At 37.2% G+C, this 19,213-nt stretch overlaps 1 protein-coding gene and 2 long non-coding RNA genes across 3 annotated transcripts in view; 1 reads left to right on the plus strand and 2 right to left on the minus strand.

The window, feature by feature from the left end:
- Positions 1 to 19,213, minus strand: part of LOC310717781 — a 296,978-nt gene that overhangs the window by 124,105 nt on the left and 153,660 nt on the right. The window lies entirely within an intron of this gene.
- Positions 511 to 6,125, plus strand: LOC310717822. Its single transcript, XR_014530950.1, has 2 exons — positions 511 to 1,764; positions 5,701 to 6,125. It is a non-coding gene; the product is annotated as an uncharacterized lncRNA (long non-coding RNA).
- On the minus strand, positions 3,431 to 17,409 carry rpp40 (ribonuclease P/MRP 40 subunit). The gene is made up of 9 exons (XM_083526018.1): positions 16,627 to 17,409; positions 13,251 to 13,392; positions 13,103 to 13,168; positions 10,187 to 10,282; positions 9,960 to 10,085; positions 6,771 to 6,963; positions 6,554 to 6,688; positions 5,697 to 6,430; positions 3,431 to 5,581 (listed from the first exon to the last, which is right to left on the minus strand). The coding sequence occupies exons 1-8, from the start codon at positions 16,741 to 16,743 to the stop codon at positions 6,232 to 6,234; spliced, it is 1,074 nt and encodes a 357-aa protein (XP_083382144.1). The 5' UTR covers positions 16,744 to 17,409; the 3' UTR covers positions 3,431 to 5,581; positions 5,697 to 6,231.

Genomic DNA, 19,213 nt, shown 5'->3' on the forward strand with positions numbered 1-19,213 from the left:
AGACATTTAAAGAAAACTTGGACATCATTAAGGAAGGTCAACTTAAACAGTTCAAAACAGTTGTTAAACATTTTCATAAACCATTGCACAAGTATGCATGAAAAACCTGGGGTCATTTTATGAGGTTAATGTTGATGCTTCTACTTAAGATTAAGTATGCAGATGGCACAGCTGTGGCTGCAGTTAAAGGAGACTTGCTGAATTGTGTTAATTGTGTTTCTTGCTTTAGTAATGCCATTAATTTTCACTGCATGAGATACCTGTCTGTTATGCAGTACTCTGTATACTGAGTTTGTGTATAATATTGATGTTTTTTATAGATGTGGCATCATAATGATGGTATTAAGAGGTGGGTTGATTCAAGTAGGACACCACTGAAGGCCTAATTGTGAAATGCACAGCTAATGCACAGTCATCAAGAGTGTGAAATACTTTTAAAGATGCTTCACTGTTTTGAAGAAATGCACAATAGTTATGCTAGGGATTTGTCTGGAAAGCTTTTCATTGCAGAAATGAAGCAAAAATCTTCTACAACTCGTTTATTGAATGCTATCAGAAATGATCATCCTCTTACTAAGCATGGCATGCCAGCCCATATAGAGAGAGCTGGTGTGCAGTGCTAACAGACTTCTGCATAGTATTAACTCCATATGCACCATGAGTATTTGTTTTCATTGTAACGTTTGCATTTTCATTCATATTATGTTTCCACCAAGTCTTGTGAATTATCATTTTCTTCACCTGTCTGAAGTTTTTACAGTTGTTTTGAGTTTGCCCTTTCATAAATTTGTGTTCAGAAACCCCTTTGTTTCCAGTGTTTCATTTAGTTCTGTAAATTACCAAGCCATTTATTTTCATAGTTCCTAGTTTCAAGTTTAATGGTTTTGATCTTGCTTTTGGTTTCTTGCTCTCGTTTTGCCAACATATTATTGTTCACTGATTGCTTTACCGTTGCCTCTTTCTTGTGCATGTTTATGCCTACAGATTTGATTTGTCAATTAAATGTTCTCTCAGCACACCTCTGCTATTGCACATTCCGAGCAATACCACTTGTACAAAATCAGTAAAGCTTGCAGTTGTGCTCATATTCATGCTTTCTTGCTATTGTGATACTGCTTACATAAAACTGATATTATAGAAACACATTTAATTTATTGCCCATTTGTATTAATTTTTGTGACAATGTCAGACCCAGAACAACAGTAACAAAATATATAAAATTATAAAGTTATAAACATATAAATCAAGCAATGCATCTGCATATTAGTGAGATCCCCGCAGCTGTGGTCTTGACCAGTTCTTAAATAAAGGTCTGCGTCCTCTTAGTCTGAGACTGAGACAAGGCAGAGTCAAAATTAGTTATGGAACAGACTTGCAATTAGTGTTTGGGATTTAAACAGGGTTTCAGTGTTCAAGTCTAGACTGAAAACACATTTATTTAGTCAAGCCTTTTGTCAGTAGGTCTTACTCAGGTCTTATATTTTGGACTCCATAGAGGAAAGATCTGTATAGTGTCCTTAAATATTTAAACAATATATTTTTAGTTTAAATAAAAACAATAATAACAATACAATAAGAATGTTTAACAATCTTTATTTTCTCTTTTTCTGTCACTCCTCTTCTCTCTTTGTCAAGTAAACATGCCCCTGAGGTTCAGTGAGCAGTTTTCCTGTCCTTTCTTCTCTTTGGACCTGCCTGGTTCATCCCAACATCCTACCTATGGATGGAGTTCTTCTCAACTGGAGATCACTCTGTGCAGCCTGGGTATGGGTCTACATCTACAGCCTAAATATACATGAAGCTGCTGAGGAACTCAAGAACTTTGAGAATTGATTCGAACTGTATACTTCAATGGCTCAGGACCACAGGTTGCACGAACAGTTCTGCATTTATGCGTCTATTACTACACACCTCTACAATGTAATTGCAACGAATGGTCAATTGATGCCATTCAGATGAGGGTGGGTTCCCTTTTGAGTCTAGTTCTTCTTAAGGTTTCTTTCTCATACCATCTCAGGGATTTTTTCCTTGCACAGTCCCTGGCTTGCTCATCAGGGATAAAAACATTATAAGGAACCACCTTATAGGCAATCAACTTACACATTCTTTTATATAACCTCATTACCACTTTATCTGTGTAAAGCTGCTTAGAGACAATGTCCAAATTACAAAGCGCTATACAAATAAAAATAAATTGAATTGAAATGAAATGAGCTCGAGACAGAGACCAAAACCTAGATGAAGGTGTCTATATGTTTGCATATGGCCATACTTAACAAGGTATCTAGTATTATACAGCCACCTTATTCACAAATGTATCTGGCTTGATATAGCAACAACTGTTAAGGATTATGCAGATATGTTTATGCATTGTAAAACCAGCTTGGGGAACTAATAAAATACAGAATTATATAAGAGTGGTAGTATCCAACAACCAACCAAAAAAAGTCCAACAGACCAGACAGGTTTAGCCCATTAAAAAAAAAGCTCAGAACGAATAGCGTGTTTACTCCAAGACCTAGTACATACTTCCATTTTAAAGAGTTATGAGACTAACAGCAGCCAGGTGCTGCAAATCAAATGATCATCAGCCAGTGTGACTACTTTTCTAAAAGATGCAGTTTTATCAGTTTGCTTGTCTGGAAGCATTCAGATGTGTTAAGACAGATCCAAGGAGGAATGACACTAACAATTTAAAGTCCATCATTCTACATTGAGGGACATAATTCACAAGTGGAAACATTTAAGACAGCTGCCAATCTTCCCAGGAGTGGAAGTTTACCCAAAGGTCAGACAATGCAGTGCTCAGAGAAACTGCCAAAAAAAGAAAAAACTGAAAAGGTTCACTTAGCATGTTATTTAGAAAAAGTCCTAACAAATATGGTTTGTTTGGAAGTATTGCCAGAAGAAAGCCTCTTCACTCTAATAAGAACATGGTAGCATGGCTTATGTTAGCAAAGTTTGTTCTTTCTACAGATGAGATGAGAATGGAGAACACTCTCCACAGAATGAAGAAAAAGAATCGGCATTATGGTGACCTTAGATTTGGCCCACCATGCCACATACATGCGTGGGGGGGAGGGGGGGTATTTGGAAAAGCCCTTGAAAAATAAGAACCATCTTAATGTGTCTTATCAGAGGTCGCTTAGGCATTGAACTCTATTGCACAATATATTTGATTGTTTCTCGTTGTACAATATGGTTCACTGAAATAAAACAACATTAGTTAAGCAGATTACAGAGTAAGGTTTTCTTTTTATTTGTTTACATATTATGAAATTACTAGAGGAACCATGGCAACTTTTAATTTTATTATAATATTTGGTATAATGCGACATTTATTTTTGACCTACAACCCATTATAGGAAAACTTTTGGGCACCTTTGTTCTAGAGTGTCTTTTTCCATTAATAGCAAAGCAAATTGTGAGGGATTTCAATATTTAATTTATTAATGATGATAAAGAAAACACTGTCTTTAAAAATGCAGGTTTTGATTTTATAAAAAGAAACCAGAAAGTACATTCCTCTGTACTAAACACTTTACACTATTGGGAAACAATGCAAAGCAGTGACTTTTACAAAGCACAGTTGAGACTACTACATAAATATTTCCTAACATAAGTCACCACATCATTTATGTTGAACATCCATTAAATAAATCTGTGTATGAGCTGTTGCTGTTAGAATGAGTCCGATAATGTAAAGCATAAAATCAGAATTACTGTCTGAGCCAGATACAAATGATATTTTCTGACAAATTATAAAATCTATTTTATTTATTTGAATAGTGCTTTTAACACTCAACATTGTCTCAATCCACCTTTACATTTATTTATTCAGCAAATTGTACAACAAAAATATCTTTGTTGGAAAAGGTATGTAAACACTTGTATCAGTAACATGACTATTCTGAACAGCAACATCTTTGTAAATATTTCTGGGTAATTGATCAATTTTGCACATTGTGTTGAAGGAATTTTGGCCCATTCATCCTTACTAAACTGCTTTTACTCACTGTTGTTTGTGGGCTTCTTTGGATAAATGCCTCTTTTTATGTCCTTCCATTACCATAACCTTGGGTTAAGGTCTTGTTAAGATTGGTTAACCAATCTTCTGTGACAGGTGCTCTACAAAATCATTACTGTATATAACTGATTTTCTGTAATCATACAAAACAAAAATGAGATATATTGAAAATAATATACTGTGATGCTTAACCTCAAATAGAAGGGCACAGAACAGCACCATGGACAGCACTGCAAATGTTAGCGCTACAACACAGACCAGATGCATGACACCATGTTAGGCCTTATGCTCTTGCAATACATTTTATGTTCTCCACATTATATATTAATTTTTACTAAACATTTTATTAAACATTTTCAATGCGCCAAACCAAAATCAAGTTTGGAAGTGTTTGTGATTTGTTCATGAGCCATCTAATAACTATTCTGAAATTTTTCAAAGACAAATAGAACAGAGGAATGAAGAACTGGAGCAGCAAACTGCGTTGCATTCTCCATACTTCTTACAATATATTAATTCAATGGTGCATTTATTTAATAGAAAAGTGAAGGTGTTTAACTGACATTTGAAATAATCAAAAGAACCAGATAAGCAGAAGGTATACATGAGAATTTGTGATGGAATTTAAAGACAGAACAGCTTATAAGTACAACCAGGAGCAAGACTGAGAAGGGCTTGTGAAAGAAGGGTCAAGAAGTTTATATTGAATGCAGCAAGAAGCAGACGTGGGCAAACTACACTTTTTGTGTACTAAAGTAAAGGTTTTTATATTGTGCTTAAATACAACTGCAGTAAAATATGGGATACCTTTTGTATTTCTACTTGTACAAAAACATTTGCTTTTGAATATAATTATCAAAGTTTCCAATACTGATGATGATAATTTATGCATGTTCCATTTACTTTTCCTATTTCTATTGACACAGGCATACAGTGAAAGTACCCTTACAACAATGAAACTCTTGCAAGGAGTGTGGGATTATAGCGACAGGTTCTCATTTAGTGAACTTTGTGTTTACTTTAAAGTACTGAGTAATGGCATGTTTTTCTAAAATGTAGTAAAATGCAAGACATTTAAATGTAAATTCCTGAAAATATTTTATAAAATACACTACAGAAATGTACAGTAAAAAAATACAGAAATTCTTTCATAATCTCCACCACTGCTAAATAGTGAAATTGTTTCACTTTATCTTTGTGTGGTAATCAGAATAATCAGCTTTTATTTTATTTTTTGCATTATTTGTAGTCCTGTCTAAACACTTAATTGTGAACACTTCATTGTCAACCTTAAGAAAACAAATTAATAGTTTGTATGTAGTTAAATGCTATTGTTGTTCACCAGTTGGATTTATGCATCTTTAAACCCCTCACTCTGAAAAATGTTTCTGCTATGCAGAACATAGGTACATTTTTTTAATAGTGCTTTAAACAAATGGACCACAAATTAACTCTCATACATTATTTATATTTATAGTAGAACATCATAAATTGCATGAAAATGTTTACTGGCTTGTCATCCGTTCATTTTTTATTCTCTCTCTCTCTCTCTCTCTCTCTCTCTCTCTCTCTCTCTCTCTCTCTCTCTCTCTCTCTCTCTCTCTCTCTCTCTCTCTCTCTCTCTCTCTCTCTCACACACACACACACACACACACACACACACACACACACAGAGTTTATAGGGAATGGAAAAAAATTTCTTCGGTTGAATAGTGCTAATTTCCTCACATGGCATGACCCTGAGCATGACACAGGGAAAACTTGTCATGCCCAGCACTGGATTCTATTTGCTTCTTGTTTGCATAATGTTAATAAAAAAAAAAACTTTTTCCTGCTCTCACTGCCTGCTTTGCACTTCTCCTACATTACTCTGCATTAAAGAAAGTTGATTAACGATTTACCTACAGCAATGTGAATGCCCCGTAAAACAAATAATATTGTTTAAATCATTAGACAAATAACTTGTAGCTTGCAGCACTGCACTTAATACTCTTTAGAACATGTTTCTCATATCAGTAATGTAATCTGTTAGCAAGATAATATTTCGCTATTTTTGTAGTTTGAATATTAAAATACAACAGAAGTTTGATAAAAAAAATTCAACAAAATCTAATTTCTATACAAAAGGTCTTCTAGTCATTTCTTAATGTCAGAAATATTAAGTAGAAGAGAAAATATGCCTCTCTCTAACACAGGGCAGTTGATCAAGGTGGACAGCCATCATGTGCACCAGTAGCCATGTGCAACCAGTAATCCTGGTTCTTAAAGCAAACAAAATTGTAGAAGTTCTCTCCCCCCTTGAGGAAGCCATGTTCGTTCGTTCCCCAGCACACAGGGCTATCCACAAAGCCATGCACTGTGAACGAGACCCAAGCTGCAACCTCTGGTTCATCAAAATATTTTCTGGATGATCAAAGAAATTGAGAATGTTTAACAACGTTCATTAATGATTTTGCATTAGATAATTTCTATGAATATATGAAAAACACAACCCAATAAATTAAATTATACTGCAAAGAAAATTACCTAAGTTCTTGTAAAAGTGCAGAAATGTCTTCAGGAGGAATGAGTCCAGTTACTGTGCAAAGCAGGGCCTGGCTTACAGAATTGCATGGCTCCGGACAGACATATGTGGACAGGAAACCTGTAGCTGAGTTTTGACTGCAACATCAATAATAACACTTTTTACCCATTGAAAGGAATACCACATTCAACAAATAAATCCAAAGAAGAAACAACTCACCAACTGATATTCAGGTTGACTGCCCCAAGCCAGTCTAGGAAGTGCTCTGGGGTACATGAAAGACTCTTTCCCTGAAGATCTGAGGACTGAAGTGATGGGCACAACAGATCTGTCAGATTCTGGGTACTAAGTGTAGGCCTACACTTCTCGTAGGTGTACTGAGACACAAGAGCCTTCAGATAGCCATCTTGGTCTGAGCATGAGAATGACACAAATCAGCACACACACAAAGATATTCTAATACAAGCATTAACAAAAATTGCCTAGACAATCATTAGCACTAATGCTTTATTTAAACAAAACATTTGAAACACTAACTGCATTAGAAAAATTAAACAATAACAAAAGTATAATGGGATATGTGGATGAAACTGGCGAGCACTGTAAGGGTCATGTTCTTTGACTTCTTCAGTACTTTTGACACCATCAGGCTGGCCCTTCTTGGTGAAAAGCTGACAGTAATGCAGGCTGATGCACCCCTTATGTCTTGATAGTAGACTACCTGACTGCAAGACCTCAGTATGTAGTTTACAACACTATATGTCAGAGAATGTGATCAGCAATCCTGAGGCCCTACAGGGGACAGTGCTATCTCCCCTCCTTTTCACTGTCTACACCATGGACTTCAGATAACAGATAGAGACTTGCCATCTTCAAAAGTTCTCAGATGACTCTGCAGTAGTGGGATGCATCAGTGACTGATGAGAAGGAGAACAGGACTGAAGTAAAGAAATGCGTTAAATGGTGTGAGGACAACACTCTACAGCTACACTTGGCCAAGACAAAAGAGATGGATGTGGCCTTCAGAAAGAGGAAGACACCTGTGATTCCTGTCTTCATTCATGGCATTGGTGTGAAGATGGTGGTGGATTACAAATACCTGGGGTTTTTACATAGACAATAAACTAGAATGAACTAAGAACACAGAGTTACTATACAGGAAGGGCCAGAGCCGCTTCTATTTTTTGAGAAGGTTGAGGTCCTTCAACGTCTGCAGGACAATGCTGACTGTTTTACTGAGATTGTTGTGGCCAGTGCTCTCCTGCATGCTGTGGCATGGTGGAGAAGCAGGCCGAAAGTGGCAGACACTAACAGACTCAACAAACAGTATGTTCAGTGTCAGACTCGTACAACCACAATGCACCACAGAACATTTCTGCCTGTGGCCATCAAACTATATAACTCTGCCCTCTGAGTGTTATACAGTTGCTCTACTATACAGATGTTATAAAATAAAGATCATATAGATATAGTTATTTTTACAGATTTTCATTCCACACATATATTGTTAATATCTTGGGCAATTCTGTGCAATAATTGGTTTGAAAGAGGCAGATGTAGAGGACAGGATAGTGTGGAGATGGATGATCAACTGTGGCAAACCCTGTTTGTGCAACATGTGCAATAACCTTTTTAACTATTATCGTAGTCTGACTTTTCTGCCATCTGTTGTTCAACTGCTGCTACAATTCCATTTCATTTCACTCAATATATATAGAATATAGAAATTGAATTATTCTCTCATTATTCTGCTAATAATCCCAGCTTTAGTGTGTCTGCAACCTCATGTTTAGTGCCTCCAATAATTCTGGCACCCTTGAGAAATATGAGCAGCTTTCCAGCAAAGGCAGTCAGGTATTCTTTTGATATCTGTTGATATTTTATTGAAGATTTTTGTTAGGATCTATGATGCCATGTAACCTTACAAAATGTCCAGGTCCTCTGGGAAAGAAAACCCAAAACATTGAAGAGCCCCCACTATATTTAAGTGTGGGCATGAATTTAATCTCTATATGACTACCTCACTGTGTGTACCAAACCACACCTTACTAAAAGCTCTATTTTGGTGTAATGTGACCAAGGAACCCGATACAATTTGAAGTTCCATTAGTATCTGGCAAACTAGAAATGCTTTAATTTGATTTCGGATGAGAGTACCCTTCCCTCAATTTTGAAAACATTCTGAACCCAAGATGCAACTAACTTCTGCAATTTTCTAGCTATGATCTTTGGGCATTTTTGCCCACTTGAAAAATCCTCCTCACAGTGTTTGAGACAATACAAACACGCAAATCTTAATTATTGCCCTGATAGTGGAAATGAGCATGTATAATGCTTTTGCTATTTTCTTATAGCCACTTCCAATTTTGTGAAGCTCAACAATCCACACATCACATCTTGGTCTTACCCATTGTCATAAGAATTTTAATAGCCTATTTTGCTCATATTTACCAAGGGTGCTAATATTAGTGGAGAGCACTATATACATAACTAAACTTTAGTTAACACTTTCTGTTAGCAACTTTGTTTATGAAGAGCAAATTAAAAAGATGCAGTGGTTGCCTTCATTCATCACAGAGGAAACACCTGCAAACTGTTGGGTAATGTGGGAGAACTAGCTATAGAAAGGAAATAGTTACTAAACCGGTGAGAAAAATAGAAAAACAAATATATAAAATGTATCATCATAATTAGCAACAAATTAAAGTGTTACTAAAACTCTAAATGCAATGCAAACTTTAGAACTGTGTGCCAGTGATGGGCCTTTTACATCAGCAGAAAAGCAAATGTAGCACTTATGTTTGTGAGTGATTATGAGTTTCTTTGTAGGGCATTTAGCATTCCTGTATAAGACAATCAACCCAACAAAAGAAAACATACAACATATAATTTAAAGCAGTTGGCTAATTAACTAAATCATTTAATATCGTTTCAATAATTTATAGTCAGCCATCTTTTAGACAAATCTTATGTATTACTTCATAATCTAAATCTCAAAAGCAAAAATTCCTTTCTCATAAGAGAAAGGGCTTTAAATCCTAAAGTTAGACCAAAACCATTCTTATTATTGTAAATGTGGAACTGAAAAATTATTTTGGCTTCAAATATTATTTTCTAACTGCAAACATGTAGGATTTTAAATAAAATCTTAGCTCGAGGTTAAGTGGAAAATTAATTATATGTAAAATGGCGATTATTGACGTAATAATTATTCGAAAAGGATATGTTTCTCAAAAGGATGATACACTGGTGCGACTTTATACTCTTAATCTTAGATTTTCTCATTATTTACTTACTAAAACTCCGTCATATTATCCTGTAGGTCCCAATTGTTCTGCAGAAACTGATATTCATGTCAGTGAACACATATTTTAAAGGAATAGAATCTTTCAAAGATATATTACAAACCTGAACGGCTATCTGTTAAAAGAAAGTCACATCTCAGTGAAACTCTTTCTTTCAAACTTAGCAGAACTTGCTGGTATCGCTTTGCACCAGGCACCAACGATTTATCGGTGAGGTCCACAGTTACAACTGCAAGTATAGAAACGTAATAAGTAAAAATGTACATTAAACTATCAGATTCAGATAGATTTGAAGTTTCTCTCTATTATTTAGATGATAAAACTTTTCACCGTATCTCATGGGCTTTCTGTGATTGTATAGTGATGGTTTTCCCTCCAGGCCAAGCTGCTCATACGTGTCCTTATCAAGAGACAATATTAATTTTCCTAAAGAGAGAAAAATAAAGAATCATGACAGGGTGCACCAAGCACAGTATAAGGGTCAGAGATGAAGACGTAGAGGTAAAAGAAAGTGATCTATTGCCTCATTTACATCTAGTCATAAAACTGCACTGCAAATCTCTTTGTATTGCTGCATACTTAATACCTTGTACATATGTATTCAGACCGCTTGCAACAACATTTGAAAATTTGCTCCAGTGCCTCTAATTTCTCTTGATTGTTGCAGAAATGTTTCTACACCTTGACTGGAGTCTACCTGTGGTAATATTAACTGGACAGTATCTGAAAAAGCACACACCTCACTATAGAGCAGGTTTTTGATTTTGGCCCACTGTGAATTTGAGTTTGACACCCCTGTTTTAGAGGGTCTAACATCTGACAATGCATTTTAGAGCAAAAGCCAAGCAATGCGGTGAAAGAACCCCCTGCAGAGCTCAGAGACACTTAGTGTTGCAAAGCACAGATCTGAGGCAGGCTACAAAAAAAAAATGCTGCACTGAAAATTCTCAATAGCACAAGAAAGGACATTACTCATAATCTCACACTCTCGTGGTAGTTCTCACTCTCTGGTGTTTTGTATGGGTTCTCCTCTTTTGAGTGTGGTTCCTCTCAAGGTTTCTTCCTCATAACATCCAAGAAGTTTTTCCTTGCCACAGTCACGCCAATCTGACTGAGCTCAGAAAATCCTGTTTGGAGATATGGCAGTGTGGCTAAATAGAAAACTCTCCTGAGTGCAAAACCCATAGGAGCTTGCTTGGTGCTTGCCAACAGGCACCTGGAGGACTATCAGACTGTGCCGAACATGATTCTCTGGTCTGATGAAACTGAACTGTTTGGCCTCAATTCTAACTGTTACGTTTAGAGGAAACCAGGCACCCCATGCCATCTGTCAAGAGTGGCTTCGGTAGAGTTCTGACTTGAACCCTATTGAACATCTCTGGAGAGACCTGGAAATGGCTTTCCACAGACAGTCCCCATCCAACCTGGCGCAGCACGAGAGGATTTGCCATGAAGAATGGAGAGAGAATCTCCCAATCCAGGTGTGCAAAGCTTGTGTGCATACCCAAATGTGTGCATACCCAAAATGACTCGAGGCTGTAACTTTTGCCAAAGCTGGTTCAACTAAGTACAGTGGAACCCGGTTGAGGGCCTAGGGGACGCCAAAAAGCGTTGAGATAACCGATGATTGAGATAAACAAAAAACAATATGAAGGCAATATATTAACGTGCTTGAAATTTCTTTATGTACATGATGTGCGTTAATAAATGAGATTGTACATGCACGTTTTTTTTTTTTACACAACAGCGTTGCCGCGATTTGTTTGATGAAGGCATGCTATAAAAATGTACATACAGGTTTGTTAACTGTCAGGAAACCACCTGCCACGCCCCCTTCGGCGGCTGTCAAACCTCCGCTTTCTCTGAAGCTCCCGGCTTCAATCGCGCACATTTAGCACTCATCACCAGCTCCTATTTAAACCTCTCACTTCCACACTCTCGCCGTCCGTTATTGTTGGTATATGTTGGTTCACGGCGGTCGTTGTTATCGCTCATGCGTGTCCCGGTACGTGCCTTCCCACTTGGACACTCGCACTCTCTCAACGGCTGCGCTTTTCTTCCCAAAACGCATCGCGGATTCCCCCGATCCTGCCGTTGTTAATTCTATGCTTTTGTTGCTCATCCCACCTTCTCCGGTGTGCTGTTCAGCGCCGCGCTTCTACCAAGCGCACCCGTGGATTATATATACAGACTGCCTCTTTTCAGTTTGGGACTTAGTGGACCGCGCTCCCAGAGCGCACCACCGGAATACTTATTTTCAAGGCGAGTGTTTGTGTTTGGCTTTGCCCTGTGTTGCAATAAACTGTTTTGCTTTCACTTCGGCTTAAGCCTTCCGTTCATCGCATAACATTTAACAACAAAAGGCATATGTGCACCAACTAACAGCAGAGATTTACCAGTATACAATACAAACCACCGTCGATTTTCGATACAAAGCTTTATTATATTCTCCAACATTGCAAACACAAAGATCGCTCACAAAATCACAAAAAAATGTGCAGGGTGTAGTTCGTTTTTACAAAAAGCTAACCAGTGTCAATTTTATTCTCGAGTCATTTCACTCTGACACACAGCTCTGAAAAGTATCCTACACCTGTAGCATCTGTAAGGCTTGATTTTTCCGCCACTTCCACGAGTTCTTCTGCGGCTGCACAGCACCGATCGAGATAACCGATGTTAAGTGGCAAATTTGTCCCCATTTGTGCTCGAGATATTAGGGATCGGCGACATAAAAGAATCGACATAACCGATAAAAAAATGCTAAGACAAAGCGAGAATTTGGCGGTTCCACTTCAAAAACGTCGACTTAATAGGGTTGGCGAGTTAACCGAGGTCGAGATAAGTGGGTTCGACTGTACTGAGTAAAGGGTCTGAATACTTATGCAAGTGATAATTTCAGTTTTTATTTATTTTTTTAATTTACAGACGTTTCTAGGATTCTGTTTTCACTTTACCACTACGGGGTGCCGAGTGTAGATTAATGGATTTCAACAATTGTAGTATCAGGCTACACCTTAAAATTGGCAAAAAGTGACAGGGGTCTGGCTGCTTTCCAAATGCACTACATATATAGGTTTTAGCCATGCACCAAAAAGCTCTCTGGCCCCCAGATTATAGGGCAGAGATTTGATTTGAAATTTATGGCTTCAGTGATTATTTTGGTTAAAACTTAAGTAAATCATCAAAATACCAGCCTAATATTTTTCTATTGATGAAATGGATACACGTGTTTTTAATCATACTTACTGCCTAAACAAGCAATAACATTGTCTTCATCAAGTCGGGTTTTGTAGGAGAGTGCATAAAAACTGCCTGTGAAAACAGAATGCAAAACATTCTGGAAAGAATCAACAAAAAACAAATAAACATCATGGTAAAAACACTGTGTCCTTACCTTTCTTAATTATTTCAAGCATGTCCTCTTCCAGAAATCTGTAAACTGGTAGATCCTGAACAAAATAATATGAGCTGAAATTACCGATTACCTTTGGGAAATCAGCAGGCAGTACTTCACATTCAGGTATCAGCAAAGAAATCTGTAAAACAATATATTTTAATAATTATTTTATTATGATGATTAAAAGGCACAGTAGTATCAGCATTTCACAGTTACAGTATGCCCAGTTTAACCCTGAGTTCAGGTTGCTTTCTATTTATTGGTATCATGCATGTAATTGGGGGGTTGGGGATTGTGAGTCATGTCTTGCAATGTAAAGGTAAACCATCCAGACCGTACTCTGGTCATCCCCCACCCCCCAATGTATTTCTGGAGAAAGCTCCAGATAATTTACAACTCTTAGAAGGATGAGACATTAACTAAAGGTGAATTAAATTATTAATTTTTTTACCATATTTAAAGTGAATGAATATTGTAAATGAATTTATTAACCACAGCCTCCTTCAGCTCATTACTACAAAACAAAAATTGTGTTCTAAGAAACAAACAGACAGACATAGTTGAATGCAAAAAAAAAAAAAAATGACAATGTCTATGATTTTCATCTAGAAATATTTGGGTGTTTGGATCAGCAATTTCATTTTGATCTATCAAATAAATAGTGAAATGAGGTTTATTAGATTAACAGAAAATGTGCAATATGCATCAAAATAAAATTAGACAGGTGCATAAATTTGGGGCACCCCAACAGAAAAATCACATCAATATTTAGTAGAGCCTTCTTTAGCAGATATAACAGCCTCTAGACCTTCCTATAGCCTGAAATGAGTGTCTGGATTCTGGATGAATGTATTTTGGACTATTCCTCCTTACAGAACATCTCCAGTTCAGTTAGGTTTGATGGTTGCCGAGCAGGGACAGCACGCTTCAAACCAATGACATTCACGTCTGGGGACTGGGATGGCCATTCCAGAACATTGTACTTGTTCCTCTGCATAAATGCCCGAGTAGAATTTGAGCAGTGTTTTGGGTTGTTGTCTTGTTGAAATATCCATCCTCGGCGTAACTTCAACTTTGTGACTGATTCCTCAACATTACCCTCAACTTTAACCAGATTCCCAGTACAGGCACTGGCCACACAGCCCCACAGCCCCACAGCATGATGGAACCTCGCCCAAATTTTACTGTGGGTAGCAAGTGTTTTTCTTGGACCGCTGTGTTCTTTTGCCGCCATGCATAACGCCCCTTGTTATGACCAAATAACTCAATCTTTGTTTCATCAGTTCACAGCACCTAGTCTGCCACAGAAGCTGTTGATGCAGTTCTACACTGCAGTCATTGAATCTGTCCTGTGCTCATCAATCACCATCTGGTTTGGAGCAGCAACAAAACAGAACAGAAACAGACTGCAGAAAACTGTTAAAACAGCAGAAAAAATAATTGGTGTTCCTCTGCCCACTCTCCAGGACTTGTACCAAACAAGAACCAGAAACCGGGCAGAAAAAATCATTAATGACCCTTCACACCCTGGTCACAACATCTTCCAGCTCCTCCCTTCTGGCAGGCGCTACAGAACTTTGCTCACTAAAACTGCCAGACACAGGAACAGTTTCTTTCCCCAAGCAATCACCCTCACTAACAACTGACCATAATTATATTCCCTGCTCATATCTGTAAATACTGCACAGAACTGTCAGTCATCACATTATCTGTATATGTTGCACACACTATGGCTGCTATTTACTGTACAAAGTTTTATAGTAAACTCTCTATCATACCTGACACACAATACTGTCATTTGCACTACCCTGCACTCTCACACTTTATGTACATTACTGATCTGTATCCCTATTTAATAACCACACTGTCTATACTGTCTCACATTGTCTGTATTGTCTTGTATTGTCTTGTATAGTCTGTTCTTGTCTTGTCTTGTCTGTTTTGTCTTGTATAGGTTTAATTTATGTCTGTACTTTTGAGAGTCACTAACAGCTGGAACCAAATTCCTTGTGTGTGTCAACACACTTGGCCAATAAACCTGATTCTGATTCTTATTCCAAAAAGTAGCTGGCTTGTCCAAATGTGCGTTTGCATACCTCAAGCGACTCCGTTTGTGGCGTGTGTGCAGAAAAGGCTTCTTTCGCATCACTCTCCCATACAGCTTCTCCTTGTGCAAAGTTTGCTAAATTGTTGAACGATGCACAGTGACACCATCTGCAGCAAGTTGATGTTGTAGGTCTTTCTAATTTCGTTTTGATGCATATTGTGCATTTTCTGTTAATCCAATAAACCTCATTTCACTACTGAAAAATTACTGTGTCCTTCAGTTATTTGATAGATCAAAATAAAATTGCTGATCCAAACACCCAAATATTTATAAATGAAAATCATAGACATTGTCAACGGTTCCTAAACTTTTGCATACAACTGTAGATAGATAGAGAGATAGAGAGATAGATAGATAGATAGATAGATAGATAGATAGATAGATAGATAGATAGATAGATAGATAGAATTTCTGTATCAATTAAAATTGATCAAATTAAATCAATATTAGGTGTGACTACACTTTAGCTTTTAATTCTTACATTTGCACAAACACAAGGACTTTGTAGGATCAGAGTCAGGTGTAGAATTAACCAGTTATACCAACCCTAATATTATGTCACAGGCCATACACCATAGAAGGCCTGAGCACAGCAACAAGACAGTTAGTTATACTGCATCAGCAACGTCTCTCCCAGGCAAAGTTTTCAAAGCAGACTGGGGTGTTTCAAACACAAAGAAATGGGCAATATTAAAGACCGGAGACTTAACCTAGAGAAGAACAAGGAGTACTGGGACTGATGGTTTGGCCTCTACAGAGCCCTGTCTCTCAGCATAATTAGCTCGGTCTTGGTTTCTATGACAAGACAGAAGGATTTGAGGCCGCCTACATCCACATAATATCTGTGGTTAGTTCTTTAAAACGTTTGGAAAAACCTACCTGCCGAATTCCTTCAAAGACTGTGTAAGTGTACCTAGAAATATTGATGCTGTTAGGTTACACCTAAAATTGATTTAATTTCGATTTCTTTAGTTTTTCTCTTTCCATTTTGTTAATGGATAATGCTTTCAGAAATGTGTTATGAATTTCTTTTACAACATTTTAATCAAATTTTTACATCAAGTCTGGAACATAAATTTAAACATTGCCCTATACGGAAGCAAACTTACTAGAATATGATATACAAAGCTGAACTGTAAAGTCGAACAATTGTATTTAGAGAGATTTCATCCGTAGGTTTTAAACAAAGTTTAATCAGGAGATTTGTAAAGCCCCGCTTAGTGTTGTTAAACAGCTCTAAAAGCAGTAGTGTGGTTATGAGCTCACCTTATAGTTGAACCAGTGTTTGGACACGTGCGCTTCATGTCGTGATGCTTCATTCAAGAAGTTGGACTTTTCAGATACTAATAGGCTCCTCGGACATTTCTCCAAGTGTGGTGGCATTTTTAACAGAAATATATATAATAAGTGTGCTTTATGAAAGGAAACAAAAATAACTTGAAAATCTAATTCTGTGTTACCATCTCTTTCGTCCGCTTTTCATGTCGACTGCGAAACAGTAAAGAGCAGCGCTACTGCCACCTACTGCACTGGAGAAGCATAAAAATAAATCAGCACACCGAATCTAGAGTAGGGGAGTATTCCAGAAAGCAAGATTATCTTCAACTCACATATACCCTGAACTCTCAAACTTGCTTACTTTGGGTATGTCGGTTCCATAATACAGTACCTGTGATGAATTAGGTTAATCTACCTCATATTGGTAACCCAGAGTTAATGCGCGCGCACGGCGAGTAAGAAAAGACATTTTCAATCGCTCGCCGATTTCAGGAGATATCCTGGAGACACGGAGGAAAAAAGCGAACTACTCCTTTGGGGTTAAACGAGACACTAGACCGACTCATTGTTTCAATCACACACTAGACTTAATATCTCAGAGGTCACTAAAATAGATATTTTAACTTTAGAGGGATATCAAATCACAAACCATTACATCATACTGTACACACTGCCGGTATCGACTTGGCAGCACTATTGTTCCGACCACTAAGGGCAGATTTATAAGTAACCTGCCTGATCTGTTTTAACATCTTTCTATGCCCCTAAATGCTAATGATCTTGAGATAATGCCAAACAGCATAGGCGCTATCCTCACTAACACATTAGACACCGTTGCCCCCTTCCGAATAAAAAGGTAAGAGAAAAAAAAAAAAAACCTGCACCATGGAATAATAGTCACACGCACTCAAGAGAGGAACCTGTAATCTGGAAAATGGAAATAAAATGTGATAAAACAACATGTCTGTTGGATCCCATTCCAACTGAATTACTAAAGGATCTGTTACATACAGCTGGTGATCCTCTACTCAATATTATTAACTCTTTACTATCTGATTGTTACCATTTTGTAGATTTAAATGGACAACTATCAAGGCTAATGCAAGTCAAATATGGGGTGCCACAATTCTAGGACCCCTGCTGTTCACAATATACATGCTTCCCTTGGAAAATATGGTTTAGAAGGCACGCAATTATCTTCCATTGTTATGCTGATAATACCATGCTATTTATATAAATAACCAGAACTGAGTGTGTAAAAAAAAATTTAATGATTGACTCATAACTTTCTATTATTAATTTCTGATAAAACATAAGAGATATGGCTCATCGGTTTAAAAACCAGTACACAGAAGCTCCAGCAATTCAACTTGCATTGAGCAGGATGTACTGTAACTACTAGTTCAACAGTAAAAGACCTGACAGTTATTTTAGACAGCAACTTTTCTTTTGAATATCATATCTCCCATATTACAAAAAACGCCTTCTTTCACTTTAGAAATATTGCTAAGCTAAGAAACATGTTACCTATATCTGATGCATAAAAGCCAGTCCATGCATTCGTGACCTCCAGACAGGACTATTGTAATGCAATACTTGGTGGTTGTCCTGCATCATTAATAAACAAGTTAACTTTAGTCCCGAATGAAGTTCTCACAAGGTTGAAAAAATATGACTATATAACCCCAATTTATCATCCCTACACTGGCTACCTACTAAGTTTTGAATTTATACAAACTATTGCTTCTTACTTACAAAGCCATAAATGGTTTAGCTCTCATCTATCTATCTATCCAGTTTTCTTATACGTTACAATCCGTCACGCTCTTTGCAATCTCAAAAGTCTAGACTTCCAGTAATTCCTAGAACACCAGTCCGCTAAAGGCGGTAGAGCATTCTCACATTTAGCTCCTAAACTTTGGAATAGCCTTCCTGACAGTGTTCAGGGTTAAGGCACACTCTCCCAGTTTAAGCGTAAATCAAAGACATATCTTTTTTTAGCAAGGCTTACACATAACAGATCAGGGCCGCTGGAAGTAATTTTGAACAGGGGGTGCTGTGAATTATTATTATTGATTTTTTTTTTTACAAAAAAAACCTATGAACCTATGGGCCTATTTAGAATACATTTTAAAAAATAACATAGGGCTGTGACGATGGCACTTTTTTTTTTTTTATCAACTGCGGTGGTAGTGGACCAAATACCGGCGGTGTTGCGGTGGTTGGGGGGTTGTTTTGAAATAATAAAAAAACAAAACAAAAAAAAAAGAAACAACACACTAAAGCCTGTAAAGCATTGAAATAAATATCAGTAAATACTGGTAACTTACATAATATAATAAAGTTGAATCCATTTAAAAAAAACAACAACAAAAAAAACAGTTTTATATTTCCACACAAAGACGCGTTATAGCCTACCGCTCTGCGCTTTGAGAGGGATGTGGAACACGAGCAGGAAAGAGACCACCGATCTCTTTTTTTTCTGATATCTTCATGTTGTTGTAAAAGGTACGAAGAGCTAATTTTATCTTCCACAAGGGCAAGGCATTTAGGCTACGTTTGCGCGCGGCCAGAG

This window comes from Silurus aristotelis, assembly GCF_946808225.1.
Source record: "Silurus aristotelis genome assembly, chromosome: 22".
NCBI lineage: Eukaryota > Metazoa > Chordata > Actinopteri > Siluriformes > Siluridae > Silurus > Silurus aristotelis.